The sequence below is a fragment of the Cynara cardunculus genome, assembly GCF_001531365.2.
Source record: "Cynara cardunculus var. scolymus isolate 2C chromosome LG 8, CcrdV1, whole genome shotgun sequence".
NCBI classification, from domain to species: Eukaryota; Viridiplantae; Streptophyta; class Magnoliopsida; order Asterales; family Asteraceae; genus Cynara; species Cynara cardunculus.
In genome coordinates, this window is record NC_037535.1 from 23,325,755 (window position 1) to 23,345,932 (window position 20,178).

Sequence of the window (20,178 nt, forward strand, 5' to 3'; positions counted from 1 at the left end):
TTTTTTAATTTATTTATGAAAACCTAACAAATTATTCCCTTTTAAATGATTAAATCCATTAATTCATAATTCAAAACGAAAAAATTTAATTATTTTTTCGTTAAAAAAATAGTTAATGAAATTAATTATTCAAATTAAGATACTTATATGTTTAAAACTTTACATCTTATGTACTAAAAATAAAAGTTCTGAAAGTACGTTATCTAAAATAGAAATCAAATTAAAGTACGTTATATTTTCATACAATTTTCCCTTATGTAAAATATTACTTAGGTGACACTGTATAAATTTCAATATTATAATATTGCGAAGCTGAAAAAGTTAATTACATATATCCACATGTGTATCAATTTGTAAAAATAAACAATCTTTTTAATATTGTTTTCAAATATCAACACTACTTATCATCTATCAGAAGTGAAATAAGACTTCAGACTTAACACCTCTATAAATAATAAACGGCAACTTAGTTGAAAAAACAACTCAATGGCAAATAAAAACGTAGAGTTACGTATTTTATTTAAAGTTGGCGTGACGTAAATACATATGAGGAATCTCACATGTTAGCATCATACAGCCAAGTCGGCTATGATTCCGCCCCACAAATTCAATTCCAGTTCTGACAAAGAAGAAAATATAATGAAGTGATTACGACAACTTGTTGTCGTCAATATATCGCACCATAAACTCCAACAATAGAACTGAGGTTTCAGACACTAACGTGTTTGAAAATACAACTTGTCGTTGGGAAAAACATGGAGACTGTGAAAGAGAAATGTGGGCATGCGTTTATGGAAACTTTTTTTTCTATAAAAAAACAGAAAAAGATGATATATTTTCAAATTTAAAAGTCAACAGTAATGAAAAAGACTGTTATTTAACAAAGGTTGTTATACGACGCAACGATGCTTGAGTTAATTATCGTACCTATATTTTATTAATTTCTTAGATACATTGAATTTAGGTGCAAAATAGGTCGGTTTAATTCAACTTTAATCATAATCACAAATGGTTTAATTTCTTTGGTCTTAATGTTGGACATAAACAAAATCATAATATAAAGAGAGAACTACAGATTTGATCTCTGTAGTTTGTCAAAATAACACTCTACAATTTCGAAAATACAAAATTACCATTGTGGTTTGTAAAAACGTGTTTGGATTTGGTCAGTCTCTCGTAAGGATGGTGATTTGCCCCCACTCGGTGGGAAACCTGGCTCACCCGACCCGAAAGGAGACAGGGATTTCCCGCTAAAACGGGTCCCAAGGCCGGGGTCGGGAATCCTCAGTAGACTCAAACCAAGGTCGGGATCGGGTGGTGTTACTCAAACCGGGGTTGGGGCCCGAGCCAGGGATCCCTGGTAGATTCAAACTAACGGATATTTTTCATGAGGTTTAACGGATTTTGACCGGGGACAGGATGTTAATCCGTATTAGCCAGGGACTGAGACCGGGGTCGGGGGTTGTTACTAAAAACCGAGGGCGGGGATTAAAAATCTGCCCCACCCTGCTCTGTTGCCATACCTAGTCTCTCTAATGGCCACTAAAAATTCCGTTAAATGAAGGATATATTTTTTCTTTTACTAATTTTTTTGTTTACCCAATAAAAACCATAAGAATCAAAATTATAAAAATTGATTTTAATTTGATAGAAGAGAAAAAAAACGATAAAAATACTAAAATGTCTCATTTTAACAAAAAGTTTTAACGGTTGTTAGAGGAATAGACCAAATCCAGACATTTTTGTAAACCATGCTTGCTCTTACGGTTTGGAAACTACAAGGACGAAAGTATTATTTTTGACAAACCACAGGGACCAAACTTGTAGTTTACTCTAACGTAAAATAATTTAAACTACTATTTAAATAATAATTTACTATATTTTATTTATTAATAATTATTTTTTGGAAAGAAAAGTTGCATAATTATCCCATGTTGGATTTGGTAAAGATTTGAGTTATCTTAACCTCCCAATAACATTATAAAAGTGGCATATAATTTTAATTTTCAATTTAAAAGGTATACTTTTAAATATTTTTAATTTACTAAAAATAAAATATTTGGAGAGATATTTTGCAAACAAATATCTATTTTGGACCATAATACCCTTTTCAAAGAATTTGTACCTAGATTTAAACTCAACGGGAAAAAGGAAGGACTTAATAAAATAAGACGTTTCTTAAAAGTTAGTTATAAATAATATCAAGTCGACTTTTTTTCCCGCATGAGTTCTTATGTCCAACTGGAGTTTATTGTTGTAGATTCTACAACACTTTTTGCTTAACGGGTTCTGGGTGTAGGCCTTCAATGTTACAAATTGACTAACTATACGTATTTATTTTTGGCATACTGACACGTTTTTTAGAAGGGTATTTTTTATAATTCTTTGACTTTTTTTAATTGTGGGTTTTTCTTATTGACAAACCTCGTTGCTGCGTATTTATGTTTTATATTATTATAAGCTTGCTTTTTTAATAATTTGTGATTGTAAATTTCTTTTAATCACTTATGTAGTAGTTAAATAGTTTTGTTTACTTATTTGGGCATGCATTTTGTTGTGAGCTACTTATTTGAGTCATATACGTTACGTACGTTTCGTTATTAGAACGTGTGCACGTTTGTAATCGTGAAACCTCGATCGTTATATGTTTATGTTCGTTATTTTGTTGCTTTTGATTACTTGATATTATTGGCATCACGTATCATATATTGTTCATAGATTCGCTTGGTTCCACATATGTTTCTCTGGTGGACTGTACACATTTGACCTAGTTTTTATTGGGTGACTATGAGTATCTAGGCCAGATTACATACACTGATTAGTCCCCCAAGCAACTATGAATTTCCTGAAGTCATCTTAGGTGAACCTTCATGATCCCAAAAGCTTTGACAGCGTCTAGATTCGAATCCTAGGAAGATGAGATTTTCACTACATCTCCTGAGTCTCAACCAATGCACCATAACACAAGTTTGGGACCTTATGTGTTGGCTTCAGATACAAAATCCTAACAAAATAAACATGAATAACTATATATTTGTAGCAGTATTTGTTATATCGTACAGTTTAAAAACCTCTTGTACTTTTTTTTATCATACTGTAGAAAACTAATCTTGTATTGACAACTTATTCACAATTATCAAATTAGATTTATTAGGATCCAAGCGTTTATCACTACGCCAAAAGCAATTGGTGATGGAGAAGACGCAACATATTTCCTTATAGCGTAGCAGTCAGCGCCACATTTCAATTTAGGAAGATATTGGTCAATGACACAACCAACCAACCCCCCCTCCCCCCAGCATCAGCCAGCACTAACAAGATTTTCGCTAGAACACAATGGCTGCACAACATGCCTTTGGCATTATTATGCACCCCATGGGATTCGAACTCGTGATCTGTTCTAATACCACATGTTAGGATCCAAGCGCTTAACATTACGCCAAAAGCAATTGTTGATGGAGAATGCGCAACTTGTTTCCTTATAGCTTAGCAGCCAGCGTCATGTTTCGATTTTGAAAGGTGTTGGTCAATGATCCAACAGAATTAGATGGATACATAAGATATGCTGCTCTTGCAAATATAAAATAATAAATAAATAATAGTCAATAGAATTGCAAAAGTGAATAGGTTCCATCATGTTGAACCCCAAAATATGTACAAATCCATGAATATAAGACTTGTAATTTCAATTAACCACTTATAACCAAAGTGTTGATAAGAATTCCAAGTGGGATGTCATTTCTTGATGATCAAGAATCCATTTATATACTAAAAGGTTTTTGGTCTAACAGTATGTGAGTCTTTAAGCCTTTTAGGAAGTCAGAGGTTCAAATCTCACCAAAAAATTAGGAAAGTATGTGAGTTTATTTGTTCTATTTGTTGTATATAAATATTATATACTTTAAAAAGAAAATCCATTTACATATTTCCAAACATTCAGATTTTCAATCTTCCATGGAATTCCAACCATAAAATCCTAACTCATAAATAAGTTTTCGTATCTGAATTATATATAAAAACCGAAAAGACGTTTTATTTGATGGTTTTCTAACACTGATCTTTATTTCTGCATCTCTCAAAGTTAGGAAAAGAAAATGAAACGTGACAACTGTAAATATCTGTTAATAGAAAATATCATTATCACCTTAATGTGTCTATTTCAAAACAATAATATCTAATAATAATAAAAAAAAAGTGACAAAGTCATAATTAATTATAGAAATTAATGATTGAATATTAATTTTTGTCTGAAAATGGTTGATTAAATCAAAGAATATGCATTAAATTATTAATAATAGTTTTCTTTTACTTTGCTGCATTTGCATTATTCTTTATAAATCACATGATATTTAAGAACGAATTGATCGTGTGAGCCATTGTTGGGCATCGCTATTTATATATTTCTATATCGGTAAAATTTAACACTATCAATTTTTTATCGGTTAAGATTTTAGTTTATCAAAACAGCATTATATGCAATAATTTATACGGTAAGCGCTTACCATGATAAGAGTCGTCGTCGTCTTCAGTTACCGGGTAAAACTTTTGGTTCTTGTTTCGTTTTTATCAGGTAAGATTATTGGTCATTAATAGGGGTGCTCAAAAACCCGACCAACCCAACCCAACGCGAAATAACCCAACCCGAAGCAACCCGATGTCTAATCGAATTGTAAAAAATTGTCAAACCGTAGGTATTGGGTTGATATTGGGTTACTATTATTTGAACTCAACCCAACCCGATGAACCCGAACTCCTTTTATTTCTTGGATTTAATATGATTGTTGAATTTCTATTAATATATACATTAGACAATTACACTATCATGTATGCTTTTCATATACACATATTTTCAATCTATTCATATCTCTATATAACTCATTCATGTATATGTTCAGTAACTGTGAACATATATATATAAATTTAGAAAATTAACTGAATGTAATATACGTAAGAAATATGGATAAGTTGTATCAAATGAATGATGATGAAAAAGAAATCATGAGTAGATAAATAACATATTCAATGTCAGAAGAATATTTTAATATACTAAAGTATCAACCCGACCAACCCGTACGGGTTGGGTTGGGTTAGGTTAGGTTGCACTTTGGTTTGGGTTGGGTTGGGTTAAGATTTTTCCAAACCGCAAGCATTGGGTTGAGTTGTTCAAATGTCTTCAACCCGATCAACCCAACCATGAGCACCCCCTAGTCATTAGTCATTATTATATTCATCTAGTAAGGTAATGTTATTTGATAAGCGCTTATCCGAGTAAGCGTTTGGTAAACAACTCTTACGTATTTTTTATAACATTCTCGTAAATAAGAAATTTAAAATTAAATAGTTATGAGAGATAAATAGTATTTTATAAAATAAAAAATATATAATAATATAATTAATGTTGTAATCTTACTTTACAGTAAGTTACATGTTTAGTCACTATGGTTAGATGTTTTTTTTAAATCAACAGAACATGTCCTTGTAATAGCATTTTTTTAACAAGTTGTATCCCTGTGGTTTACAGTTTTTTAATGAGTTGAATCCCAAAATAAATCAATTGGATCTCAATGGCTGCATTAAAGACTCAGCTCGCTGTAGAAATACAATTACAAAGACATGATCTGCTAAAACTTCAAAAAAGAAAAAGACAAAAACTGTTAGAAACATATAACCCTCAGGGTTGTTTGTTTACCTTTTAATAGTTTCATTAGAAGGTAACATCTGAATCTTTAGGAGTTGAATCTTGTTTGACGAAAAAAAATGTTTCTTAATGGTTATAATATCCTCTGAATGATTTTTGTATCATGAGTTTCTCTTAACCATTAAGCGCTCTAATTTCATTGTAAACAATTATCAAAACAAGTATATTTTATTTTACGCTATATCATAAGAGTTTTTTAATTATTTTGATCAGTTAATTATTCTACACCATATCATTCAGTATCTTGGATCGATTTGACTGTCATTACCTTCTTTTGACATTTGACCTATTTAATCCAATATTTAAGGGTTATTTGATTACTTCTTAATAATTCCATTAAGAGGCAGCCTCTAAATCGTTAAAAGATAAATCTTGTTGGGCAAAAAAAATTTGTCTCTTAATGATTCTAAAACCCTCTGAACGATTATGTATCATGAGCCTCCCTTAACCATTAAGCGCTTTAATTTTATTGTAAACAATTATTAAAAAATTATATTTCATTTTGCACTATATCATGAGAGCATGTTAATCATTTTGACCACTTAATCATTCTGCATCAAACCATTCAGTGTCTTGGGCCGGTTTGACCGTCATCACCTTCTTTTTACATTTTACCTATTTAATCCAATGTTTATGGGGTATTTGTTTACCTCTTAATAGTTCCATTAAGAGGCAGCCTTTAATTAAATCGTTAAGAGATAAATCTTGTTTGACAAAAAAAAAAAGATGTCTCTTAATTATTCTAAAACCCCTGCATGATTTTGTATCATCGGTCTCCTATAACCATCTAGCGCCCTAAGGGGTGTTTTGGGATTGCTTATAAAAACAACTTATTAACTTATTCTAGTGTGACACCGATAATAAACACTTTTGAGTGTTGGATAAACAACTTATACCGGTACCAAACCAGTAATAAAGAATTTTTGAATAAGTTAAACTCTTCGGACTTATAATAAGTTAATAAGTGCTTTTGTAAAAAAGCATAAGTCATTTTAAATAAGCAATCCCAAACAACCCCCCCCCCCTAATTTTAATGTAAACAACTATCAAACAATTATATTTCATTTTACATTATATCATGAGAGCATCTTAATCATTCTGTACCAAACCATTCAACAACTGTCACCTAATTAATAACGTTGGCCTAAACACGATGATTACGATATTGGCTTAAACATTTGTAAGAAAGATCATTGTAATTAAGACCGTTTTATGAACTACGTTGACTTGATTACCGTAATTTTTTAAAAATCATAAATCATAATAAATAAATAAATGGGGACCCTTTGAAATTTGAAGTTTTCATTCACGTTCTCAGTATTCAAAGTTGGACCAAATTGAATATTGATTTTAAATTCGTTGACATCTTTAAATCATCTTTAAAGTGTTTTTTACATTTAAAAAAAAATACGATATGTATTTTTTGTTTCATATCATGTTCAAAATTAAATATACCATGTAAAAAAAATCAACCTTTTCACACGTTGATAATTAGGGGTGTTTAAAAACCTGACCAAACCGATTAACCCATTAACTCAACATGAAATAACTCAACTCGAAGTAACTCAATGTCTAATCGAGTTGTAAATTTTTCAAACTGTGGGTATTGGGTTATTATTATTTGAACTCAACCCAATCCGATGAACTCGATATCCTTTTATTTCTTAGATTTAATATGATTGTTGAATTTATATTAATATATATATTGGACAATTACACTATTACGTAAGTTCTTCATATACACATATGTTCAATCTATCTGCGTCTCTATACAACTCATTCGTATATATGTTCAGTAATTGTGAACATATAAATGTAAAGTAATTGCGAACATATATATGTAAATTGAGAAAACTAACTGAATGTGATATACGTAAGAAATATGGATAAATTGTATTAAATGGTTGATGATAAAATAGAAATTATGAGTACAGAAATAACATATTCAATGTTAGAAGAATATTTTAATATACCAGAGTCTCAACCCTACCAACCCGGCCAACTTGTACGATTTGGGTTGCGTTGCACTTTGGTTTGGACGAGTTGTGTTAAGATTTTTCAAACCGCAAGCATTGGGTTGGGTTGTTCAAATTCTTCAACACAATCAACCCAACCCATAAGCACCCCTATTAACAATCATTGTTTTTGACATTATATATCAATGTTATTATTATCTGATCTATAAATTAATGATTTTTATTAAGTAATAATGGATAAATTGCATGAAAAAGTAAAGTGTTTTAACATGATTCCTGTTTTGGGTAACGTACTTTTAAAACTTCCATTTGGTACATAATATGTAAACTTTTAAACATTTAAGGACTCGGGTAATCAGTTGAAGACAAATTTTAGATTAAAAAAAAGACTAATCTTAGATTAAAAAAACTCCATGTCACTAACCACGTTATCAAATAATACTGAGTTGGATACCACATCACTCGTCACATCAACATGATAACCTGCTAATGCTTTAACTGCTTACCCGAGTACTTAAATGTTTAAAACTTTACATCTTAAGTACCAAAATGAAAGTTTTGAAAGTACGTTATCCAAAATAGGAATCAAGTTAAAGTACGTTACTTTTCGTGCAATTTACCCTAATATATGTTGTTAAATGTGTTTTTTTGAAAGTATATTCCATAAAATAAGCTTTAAATTAAAGTACGTTCATTTTTTAAAAGTTCACACTTGTTATGTGATATAATGCGGCATTGAGACAAAATGACTCTCGGTGAAGATGGAAGGTGAGTTTCTACGAGGTCGTATTCTATTTTGTTATGTATCAAATATATACGAGACAGGAAACAAAAACGAAGGATGATATCGATTGGAGGGATGATTTTTATGAAATCAGATATGCATTTTTTTCCAGACGGATGCAAGATGTGACTACAACCCTCGTATCAGTTTGATGTGGAGAGGATGTTACTATTACTGCATTGATTGTCACCATCGCTGCGTTTGTTGCATTGTGTTGGCCTTGAGGTTTAGTAAAATCTCAGAAAGTGGCAGCTAATTTTGTTAAGTCCATAAAATCATCCTTATGGTTTACATTTTGCTTTGAAAATGGTCAATGACATTAACACCGTTAGGTGAAGGGCATTTTAGTCATTTTTTTTCTCACTCTCGCTCTTCCCTTCCCATGAACAGTCTTGCCTCCGACAACCCTCGTTTCTTTTCTCCCTCTTCGTCTTTATCCTTCCGTATGTTACATGTTATAGCTTTCTACGTACACGGTACAACACAATGGTCCATGACACAATAGTATGTGAAAGAGACAGTCAATCAAAACGCAGAACCTATTTTCTCCATCAGAAAAACATGTTTCGAGGACAATTTTCATCTGAAATTTCAAATCAAAATCCAAAACCAATTCTTATGATAATAATGACATATCTAAATGGTCCACAGATTTCATGCAGGGGAGGCTTGACGATAGATGGTTTCTGGTTTCTGGTTTCGTTCTTTGTAAGATTTTGTTGGGGGAAGATTTGGTCGAAGAATTGTCCAATTACCATTCAACAATCCATCCAATTAATATAATATTATATTATTTATTTATTTTATTTAACAAACACTAAAAATTTAGAAAACAAAATGAAAATACAATAGTAAGTAAGTAACAGTAGCATAGCATCTGGCCATCTGCATCTAAGGAAATAAATCGAGAGAAAAACCCTAAGCCCGTAAGCCGCAGGGCTAGCTCTCTACATCAGTCGCACGACCCTAAATCTGGATTTTGGTGTTTAACAGGACCTTTTCTGTTACTAGATTATTCCCTCTTTATGTTTACGTTTTAACAGCTCTCTAATTGTTCCGGATTTTTTGGTGTTTAACGTCACCTTTTTTGTTTAACAGCTCTTTACTTGACTGAGAGATGATAAAATCAGAAGGGTATAGTTGTTTAAACAATAGTTAGTTGTCTAGTAACTATGCACAGAAGTTGACACACAGTATGGAAAAAAGGCAAGACACAGAACAGGTTTCCTTGATGTTAAGCTCAACAAGCATGTCTAATAATAACAAATTCAGTTTTTCTTTCGTCGAAAGTCAAATGTTCTTTAATTGCTTATATGAATGGTTGTAAACTGGATTTAAAATGTCGAACGGATCTGATCAGATCATCCATTATATATCAAATAGATCCAATGGATACCCAATACGGATACCCAATGTATGGAATCGAACTGATCCAATCATCCATTGGATTAGATTGAATCAGTAGGAAAAATCAAACATCAAGTGGATTATTGGATCAGTTCGGTTCCTCTCACATTCATTAGACGTCAATCGATGAACAGTCTTATTTATTCCCATTCCCGATTCTCGATTTTTATATGAAACCAGGGTTTCAAAATAAAACGGATCATATTCTGATGCCTAAAGAAAAGAAAATGATGAATCATGTTTTTACCGTGAAAAAAAGGTGAGGAAGGAAGGAAGTCAAATCAATTAAGGGTAATGCCTTTTGACTTTTTTCTAGTTTTACATTTATTGGTCTTCAATTTAATTTTCAAACGTTTTTATTTTCAAAAAAATTTAATATATATTTTCTAGAATATTGATTTTTAAAATAGTTATTTTATATAAAATAGGCTTATTTTATAAACACATTATCCCCCTAAAGAATGATTGTGAACACAAGTACTAGCTCCTGGTCAACAACTGTTTTAATAAATTCATAATGTAATTTAATAATTATTTTAATAATATAAAATAATAATTATTTTAATAAATTCATAATAGTAATATTTAATTTTGTTTTAGAAAGGCGGTGCAATATATATTGCGAGGTTCAATTGTTCGGGAGAAACCATTTTCATCAATCATTATTGATCCAATGGGTGTAATTAAGTGGATGTTTGTAACAATATTTTTTAAATTAAGAAAAATCTCATCACCTCTATCTTTTATTCGAAAAAAATGAGATATAAATAAAAATCGAGCGAGATAATTACAGTACACTGATTTATTTTTTCATCTTGTTTTTGTAATTTTCTGGTTTTTCATTTATTTAGCGTTTTCCTCTTAACTCAACTCTCTCTCGACACAAAATAAAAAAAAACCCGGAAAACCACGAAAAAAAACTGATGAAAAAATATATCACTATGGATGTCAAATTAGTGAGAAACATGATTGGTTTTTTATGTAATTTATTTCGCTCGATTTTGTTTTTTTTTCGAATACAAAATAGGTGGGGAGATGTTTTTTTAATATAAAAATATTATTGTAAACATCCATTTAATCATATATGTTGAATTAATTAATCTAATGAGTGATAGATATCATTTTCTTCTAAACCTCATATTATACATATGTGTGTGTGCATGCATGCATAAGCGCATGTACGTACGTAATATATACTTTTTGGAAAGAAAATATATTGTATATTAAAATTAAACTTAAAATATAATAACTAATATATATATATAGAGGAGCTTAATCAAATGAGAACTGAATAGTTTGTGATAACTGTGAGGTCCAATCTCAACCACAAATCAACGGATAAAATAGAAAATTAATAATTATGGTAGTTTAAGTTAAAAATATAATTAAAGGGCATATTAGGTATTTTTAAAAAACTCTTCTCTCATCTCTCCGACCTCCAATCTCCGGCCTCCGCTGAAATCGGTATCACAGTATATCACAATGGGTATCACATTGTGTATCTTTGTTTTTAAAGTTTGAGTTGGTATCATAGTTGGTATCACAATGGTGTCATAGTTGGTATCACAGTATATCACAGTGGGTATCACATTGTGTATCTTTGTGATTACTTGGTACCTGCCGGATTAATGTTCACCTGAGGCCAGAGATTGGAGATCGGAGAGATGAGAGAGGAAAAAGGAGAGAGGTGAGAGGAGTTTTTAAAAAATACCTAAAATGCCCTCTAATTATAATTTTAACTCAAACTACCATAATTATTAATTTTCTAATTTATCCGTTGATTTGTGGTTGAGCTTAGATCTCATAGTTACCACAAACTAATCAGTTCTTTCTTGAATGGCCATATATATATATATATATATATATATATATATATATATATAGGGGAGCGTTCAAATAAAAACCACCTAATTTGTACAAACCGTACAAACTTCATTCAATTAATCATAATTTTTCATTTTGTTCATTTTTTTGTAATTATGAGAGGTTGATTAATCATTTTTATTGTGGATGATGTTAATCATGGATATTATCATCTTCATTATTTTAATTTTAGAGAAATACATGAAACAGTTTCATTAATTTTASAKWAARTAKTATATGAAACAATTTCATAACCATATATGAAACAACTTCATCAAAAAAAAGTATTATATGAAACAATTTCACAAGATTAAACAATTTCATGAAAAAATTTCATAAAATTAAACAATGAAATCGACGAATGAGAGTAGTTTTTACGGTTTTTAAAAATTGAAGTGGTTTTCATTTGATCGCTCTCATATATATATATATATATATATATATATATATTAAAGTATAATAATTAACTAATTTGATAAACTCAAAGTACAAAAAAGAATATATCTTTTCTTTAGACTCAATTACAGATTTGTTCCCTATAGTTTGTGTGGGTTTTACGAAATTGGTTTCTCAAATAAAGACAAAAAAATGAAAAAGGACAAAAATGTCCTCAAAGTTAACGAAAGAACTGGATGGTCATTAAAAAGGTGGGACCAATTCGTTACAAAACTACATACGACAAGTCCTAATCTATAATAAATAAAGTTTAGGAACCATTTTTGTAATAACCACAAAACCACATGAACCAAATCCGTAATTTATTCTAGAAATTTTGATAACACCAATGGCTAAATACAACAAAAAATGTATCTAGTCGGTTCAAAACTATCAACATCACTAAAAATAGTTAATTATAACAGAAATGAACATTTTTTATATCGATATCAAACACTTTTAATCGACTTATTTACAATAAATGTATTTTTCATCGTCAAAATCGTATCTTTTTAAGTATTTTTTTCTTGTTTTAGGGCAGTTCAATATAAAAAATAAAATATCATGAAAATGGGAAAAAAAAAGATGATTAATTACAGACAATCTTAATGTGGAACCTCTTCAAGAACATTAATGTGAGGGGAAATTTTTTTTTTTTTTTTGAGATCAGGGGGCTCGAGTACTGATATACTCGACTCGAACTCGATAGCCATTTCTCGAGTTTGAACTCGACTTAAAAACTCCCGAGTGGTTAAGTAAACTCGACTTGAACTCGATTGCAGTTTTTTAAACTCAAACTCAAACTCGTTCCAAACTCGAACACGAATCATGCTCGAACGAAGCTTACCCGTTGAAATTTTAATTTTACGGTCTCTCTTATAAATTTTAACACTTAAAGGTGTTATCTTATTTCTTTTAAAATTAATGGGACGCAAATCAAACTTCATCATCAAAAAGACAAAATTACATGCTCATTTCACCTCTTTTTTATAACATGTCTACACCATTCTTTTATCATCTCTCTTTCCAACGTGAGACAACTTCATTAACATTTCTATAGTTTTTTTTGTCTTTTTTTAATTATGATTTTAACAAACAAAAATTAATTGACTAGTTTTTATAGTTCAAAAGCACACACTTTTGTTCAAATATCTAAAAATATAAGACATTTTTATTATATTATATTTTAAAACTGATTATATTTTAAAAGGATCAAGTATCTCACGCGTTTTTCGAGTCGGGTATTGGGTAGCTCAACTCGATTTGCAAATACTTCAAGTCGAGTGTTGATCGAGTCGATTTCGAGTAACTTACGAGTAGATAAATTACACGTAAAAAAAGAGTGTAATATTTAAAAAATAAAATATTAAGATTGGATTTGTTTGTTGTTGGCGGTGGTGGTGGTGTTAAAAATGGAGTGTGCAGTAAAAGGCTTTCGCTTTATATGCGTGCCAACTTGACTCATTAGTCAAGCCGTTAAGCCGAGCTTTAGATTGTGGGTCTCACCATGATGGCATGATCCATGACATCTAGCTGTAAAGAAAGGAGCTGAAAACAGACAGCCGATTCGGTCCAAAAGGGTTAGCCGAGTTATGGTCAGCCTTCTTCTTTAGTCCCACCTTAACTTCCAAGAACCCTCTCTGTCAACGTATACCCAAAAATATAAACATATCTTAGTCTCCTTTCACACCCCCTTTTTTAGTATCTTTTTTTTTATTTTTCTTTTTTCCAAAAACAAAAACATAGATATTTAATAATTTTTTAAAACATAAATATATATATAAGGTATATTTCAAATGCAACTATGTCTATTTTACAACCAATGTAATCCAATCAATTGAGAAATTTATGGAAATGATGAGAGTTCATTTATTATGATTTAAATATTTATGGAAAATGATTAAAGTTCATTAGTTATGATCAATAATTTATATTATGAAACAATTAAAAATTTTATGAAATCACATATTCATCAAATTAAATGGACGGTTGAGATTGAGTTGTATTGGTTGTACAAATGTAAATGATTGTATAATAACTCATATATATATATATATATATATATATATATATATAGTTGGGTTCACGTGAGACCAAGGGTTTTTCGTAAGACCCGTAAGACCAATTTATGTTCATTGATCAACTTTATGAGCTAATGATCTAAAATTGTACGGTGACAATTTTGTGATTATTGAAATGTCTCGTGATAATTTTGTGATTATGAATGTTCAGATCGTATATTTAATCAGAGGGTTGAGAATTGGTCTTACGGGTCTCACGAAAAACTCTTGGTCATTCCAATTCATATATATATATATATATATATTCATTAAATTGCTTTTAAGAGTTCCATTACATTCTCTATGTTCCTATATATAGGCTCTCTTCCATCTGCAATTGACAAAACTGAGAAGCAAACTTGCATATCATCACCTACTAAAAACGTGTAAAAACACATAGAAGCCACCGTCTTCATCACCACCACCGTCCACCGTCACCATGCAAGTGAACCCCACTCAAGAAATCACCCCACCAACATCACTACCGCCATCGCCACCGCCACCGCAGCTGCAGTTAGAAATAAATTCAATCACCATCCACCAGCCGACCAACCTCCACCATGATAACATTCTAATAATGCTCAAAGGAATCGTTATTCCAATCATAGCAAGATTCCACGCCGGTTACTTCCGTATCAGCCTTTCCCTCTGCTGGCAAACCCTACTCTGGAAAACCCTAAGTGACCCGCCGGAAAATGCTCATGCTTACCGGAGAATGCTCGGAGTTATGCCCTCCGCCGCATTCCTCCTTTTGTGGTCGTTATCTTTATTCATTCTTGTATCTCTTTCGATCTTATATCTTTTACGATGTGCCCTACTATCCAACAAAGTTAAAGATGAATACCTAAATCACATCAGTGTCAACTACCTTTTTGCTCCATGGATTTCATGGCTGCTTTTGCTTCAATCGACGCCATTTGTAGCACCAAAAACTGTTTATTACCTCTTTCTGTGGTGGGTTTTTGTTGTTCCGATATTCATTTTGGACGTGAAGATATACGGGCAGTGGTTCACGAAAGGGAAGAGGTTTTTGTCGACGGTGGCGAATCCGGCGAGTCAGTTGACGGTGATCGGAAACTTTGTGGGAGCACGGACGGCGGCTCAGATGGGGTGGAAAGAGAGTGCAATGTTTATGTTTTCGTTGGGAATTGTGCATTATGTGGTGGTTTTTGTGACACTTTATCAGAGATTATCGGGAAAGAGCTGCATGCCGGTGATGCTCCGGCCGGTGATGTTCTTGTTTATTGCTGCTCCGAGCATGGCGAGCTTAGCTTGGGACTCCATTTCTGGAACGTTTGATTGTTCATCAAAAATGCTTTTTTATCTTGCTCTATTTCTCTTCTTCTCTCTGGTGAGTCCAAATAAATACTTTTTACATCTCAAAATAAATATCTACCATTATTATTTTATTAGTTTGTTTTAAAATAAATCCCCTTTGGCTACGGAGGTTCAAATATTGTGACTCTGAGCTATCTGCAAAGTCGGTGATCACCTTGGGATTAGTCGGCTCGTATAACAGGTTGGATATCCAAGTTAATTAAAAAAATGTCTATTTTCAAAACATTATATAATGGTTAAGTGGTCAGATGATTAAAAAGCTCTCATGATATAGATCAAAATGAAATATAATTGTTTGGTAATTGTTTACAATGGAATTAGGGCGCTGAATTGAACGGTTAAGAAAAACCCATGATACAAAATTATTTAGAGAATTTTAGAATCATTAAGAATCATATTCTTTTTTTGCCAAACGAGATTCACATATTAATGATTCAGAGATTGTCTCTTAATAGAATTATTGGTCTCAATACTTAGCAAAACAAATTTGGGGTTGTTTGTTTACTTCTTAATAATTATATTAAGAGGCAGAATTGAATCGTTAAGAGGTGAATCTTGTTTGGCCAAAAAAAAATATGTCTCTTAATGGTTCTAAAATCTTCTGAATAATTTTGTATCTTGGACATCCCTTAACCATTTAGCGTCTTAATTTCATTGTAAACAATTACCAAACAATTATATTTTATTTTGCAGTATATCATGAGAGCTTTTTTTATCATTCTGATCATTTAATCACTTTGTACCAAACCATTCAGCAACTATCAAACAACCCATTTATCTCTTTCAAAAGTAATATATTTTGAATCTTAGTAAATTTAATTAGATTGAACTTATAAATCAAAATAAATTCTCATGAGCCCTACGAAAATAGGAACTGGCATATTCTCTCATACATTCCGTTTCGGTATTCTTTTGTCATACGTGATTAATTACTAAGAAGAAAATAAATGTATTGTGACATTCATTTTGACTTGTATAAAAGATCTCGTTTTTTAAACTCGTTTTTATGGGGGTTTTAAAAATTTTACAAAGATTTTAACTGAACTTTTTTTTCTTTCATGTTGAATTTTCAGGTTTCAAGGCCGAATTTATTCAAGAAATCAATGAAAAAGTTTGATGTAGTTTGGTGGGCGTATTCGTACCCGTTAACACTATTGGCATTGGCTTCAACAAAGTATGCACATGAAATGAAGAGCACCGTTGCCCATTTGCTTATGCTTATTCTCTCTGGACTCTCGGTCTTGGTTTCATGTGTTCTAATGGTTTATACTGCTCTCAACACAAATATACTGTTGCCGAGAGACGATGATGATCTGATCTTAATGACTCTAAAGCCAATTATTATCGGTAACACGAGTTCAGATCCGTTGACGTCATGAATCAACCATATCAGCTTAACTATTAACGAACAAACAAAACAAATAAAATATTCCTTGTATTCTCTTACTTTTGTAATCAAGTACTTGATTAAATTTTTTCCTTAATCACATGCTTATACACTCATGAATCATAATCATATCCCTTACATCATCTGATTAACATATAATTAATTCTAAAAAAAGACGTAAAAAATTAAATTGGTCTTTTCTCGACATATCCATTTAACAAAATAACTAAAAGAACGAACATTAACCACAAGGGTGGTGCGTGATTGATTTGAGCTTGGCTCCAAAGATCAAAAGTACCAGGAGGTCTCAGGTTCAAATCCAACGAGGAATAAAAATCCCCTTGTGGCTACGGAGGTTCAAATGTGGTGACTCCGGGCTATCTGCAAAACAGGTGGTTGCCCTGGAATTAGTCGGCTCGCATAGCGGGTTGGATATCCAGATTAATAAAAAAAAAAAACAACATTTTAAATGACATACTGTTAATCCTCTACCGTTAATGATAACTATGTCAAGTAACCAAAGAGAATTTGGTCTAGCGGTATCGTAACATTTGACCTCCTAAGTGGTCAAGGGTTCAAACCTCACCAAAGATTAGAATGGTGTTTGAGTTTATTTGTTGCATTTATATAAAGATTATATACTTCAAAAAGAGTATGTCATGTAATTTTATAAAAATATAGTAAAAATTATATTAATTATTTTTTATATAAATCATAAAAAGAGGAGAATTTTTATAAGGTTTTGGGCCAAGGAAGTCATGCTTTGGGTTAATGAAGGCCCAAATATACAAGCTTGATAGTTTTTGTAATATATATCCAATATATGACCTAATATTAGTTATGTTTCAGAGTTATTCATATAAAACGATTGCACTGATATTAGAGAAAACGGTATACAAAATCCGTCCTTGAATCAATGCAGAAAAAGAACCTGAATCACATTGATTCTCTTTCTGAAATCTGAATCAATTCATTTCAATTAGATTTAACTGAAATATTCAATCATTTAAACCATTTGTAAACTACCATATATTTTGAACACATTCAAAAATTCAATTGAAATACGTCAATTGATTCAACACACGATAGAAAACACGAATAAAGTCTCATAACAACTAGAATCAATATTCATTTTGCATTAATTGTGTCGCAATTTCTTCTCTTAAACCAGCCATATATGTTTGGTCAGCGGCACTCCCATGCGATTGAATCTCTTCAGCCTCATCCTCGTCATTGTTCCCTTGTTCGTTGGTTTGATCATACTCAGAAAATAACTCATCACTTAATCCTTCCTTCTGTTTCGTCCCACCTTATTGACCTCTTCTATACAGGTCTCTAAGAAGCGTTTGGTAAGTTCATTCGTCCACCTCACACGTAGATTCTCGTCCATCACTAATTAACATACAGATGAAAGACGTTAATAACCCAAGTGTGGAATCCGGACAAAATCGATTAATAACCCAAGATAAAAGATGTTATACTCTTATCGAACATGGAGTATAATAAGATAATGTAGTAACAATTCCGAGTACGTTAATTTTCCGTCTTTGTAGAATTTCAAGAAGTCATTACTGTTGTCACACTGAATTAGACATAGCACTAAAGTACTCATGCGTATATATTGGTTATAGGACAGGAGACCGTGGAATGCTCACTATTGCACGACTACAGTTTATGTTGGTCACTTAAGGGCCGTTTACCCAATTGCTTACTCGGAAAGCGCTTACCAATAGGAGTCAACACTATTTTTTATTTTGATGAGCAAGATTTTAGTACATCAAAATATATCGAATGCAACAATTTACTGAGTAAGTCGCTTACCTGGATAAGAGTCGTCATCCTCACTTAATGGGTAAGACTCTCCATCATTCTCATTGCTCTTACCTAGTAAAATTTTTGGCCCTTCTCATGTTAAGAAAATTTATCCGTTAAGCACTTACCAAATAAGTGTTTAGTAAACGGCCCCTTAGTTGTACATTAAATAGCAGATTGAGAGCCAGAATGGTCCTCATCAAGGTCCTGCTCCAAGCAGCCTTTATGCTATAGCCACCTCTTTCACTTCATCTTCAAATGCAAGGACGTCCGTAGGAGACACTCACAACACCCACCCATCTACTGTCTACTGTGCAGTGAAGTGCCCATTAAGCTACTGTCCACTGTGCAGTGAAGTGCCCATTAAGCTACTGTCCACTGTGCAGTGAAGCATGTTAGATGAAAGGTTATTTAAGCTGAATGATTTCAATAAAAGGATTTAAAATCAGAAGAAACAGAAACCAAACTAAACCATCCATTAAAGCATGGAGGATGAGTATTTCTGATTTCACCAATTTAAGGGACAAAAGGAAACCAATTCATCAATACTCAATTTCTGCTATGTCTTAATACATACAGATTCAGAAATAGCATCTGATTCATGAATTCATTTTTACAAATCCATCACAGTAAATTTAACCTAAAATTTGAACAAAAATCAGACCTCATGACCTCGATTCCAGCTTCAAATCAGAAACTAGGGTTTGAAATCCCCAATCTCCCGCACTGCGACCCACATCGAGTCGGTGGCTGGAATAAAAGTTTGGTTTGGCGACTAGATCTTGACCAACGGATGATGTGATTGGGCTATGGATCTGTGTAAATGGATTCGGGTTCAGGAAAGTCCCCGGGCCGATTGCTGCAGAGATGCGGGCTCGGAAACGAGTAAAACTTTCAGAGCAAATGAACCCGGTTGGATCCTTGGGTCCATCGGGCTGAGACTAGTGTGGAGCTTAATGGGTTCTAACGCTTGAAGTGAGTTTGGCCGATATACAGAGTCATTCACATGGTCGAGTGAGACTAACTGAACGGGGCTTATGATCCGTTGGTCAAAAAATTTACAATATATTTTTTAGGTAACAATGCTATCAATTTCTTATTTAAAGATGGAAACAGAACGAGTGCAATCGTATTATATCTAAACTAAAAGTGTATTCGCGCAATGCAGCGAGATACATTGTGATTTTAATATTTTATTTTATTCTTTATCTCAGTTGATGTTATAATATGACTTTATGTAATTTTGAGAAAGCGATATGTTTTTATTTTTTAATAAAATATATGTTAAAAGATATTATAAAAATTTGATAAAAATATATCGATATTAATATCAAATTAACTATTTGAAATTCCTCATTTTTTGTGTAATTTTTTAATTCAATTTTTTTATAATTTAATTTATGTACAATAACGAAATA

At 31.8% G+C, this 20,178-nt stretch overlaps 1 protein-coding gene across 1 annotated transcript; it reads left to right on the forward strand.

The window, feature by feature from the left end:
* Positions 1-14,662: 14,662 nt before the first annotated feature.
* LOC112516336 (S-type anion channel SLAH1-like) lies at positions 14,663-16,940 on the forward strand. Its single transcript, XM_025123350.1, has 2 exons — positions 14,663-15,574; positions 16,635-16,940. The coding sequence occupies exons 1-2, from the start codon at positions 14,663-14,665 to the stop codon at positions 16,938-16,940; spliced, it is 1,218 nt and encodes a 405-aa protein (XP_024979118.1).
* Positions 16,941-20,178: the final 3,238 nt, after the last annotated feature.

Coding starts and splice junctions, on each gene's coding strand:
- LOC112516336 (XM_025123350.1), top strand. CDS start 14,663: ATGCAAGTGAACCCCACTCAAGAAATCACCCCACCAACATCACTACCG. Junction 15,575..16,634: donor TATTTCTCTTCTTCTCTCTG/GTGAGTCCAAAT, acceptor TTGAATTTTCAG/GTTTCAAGGCCGAATTTATT.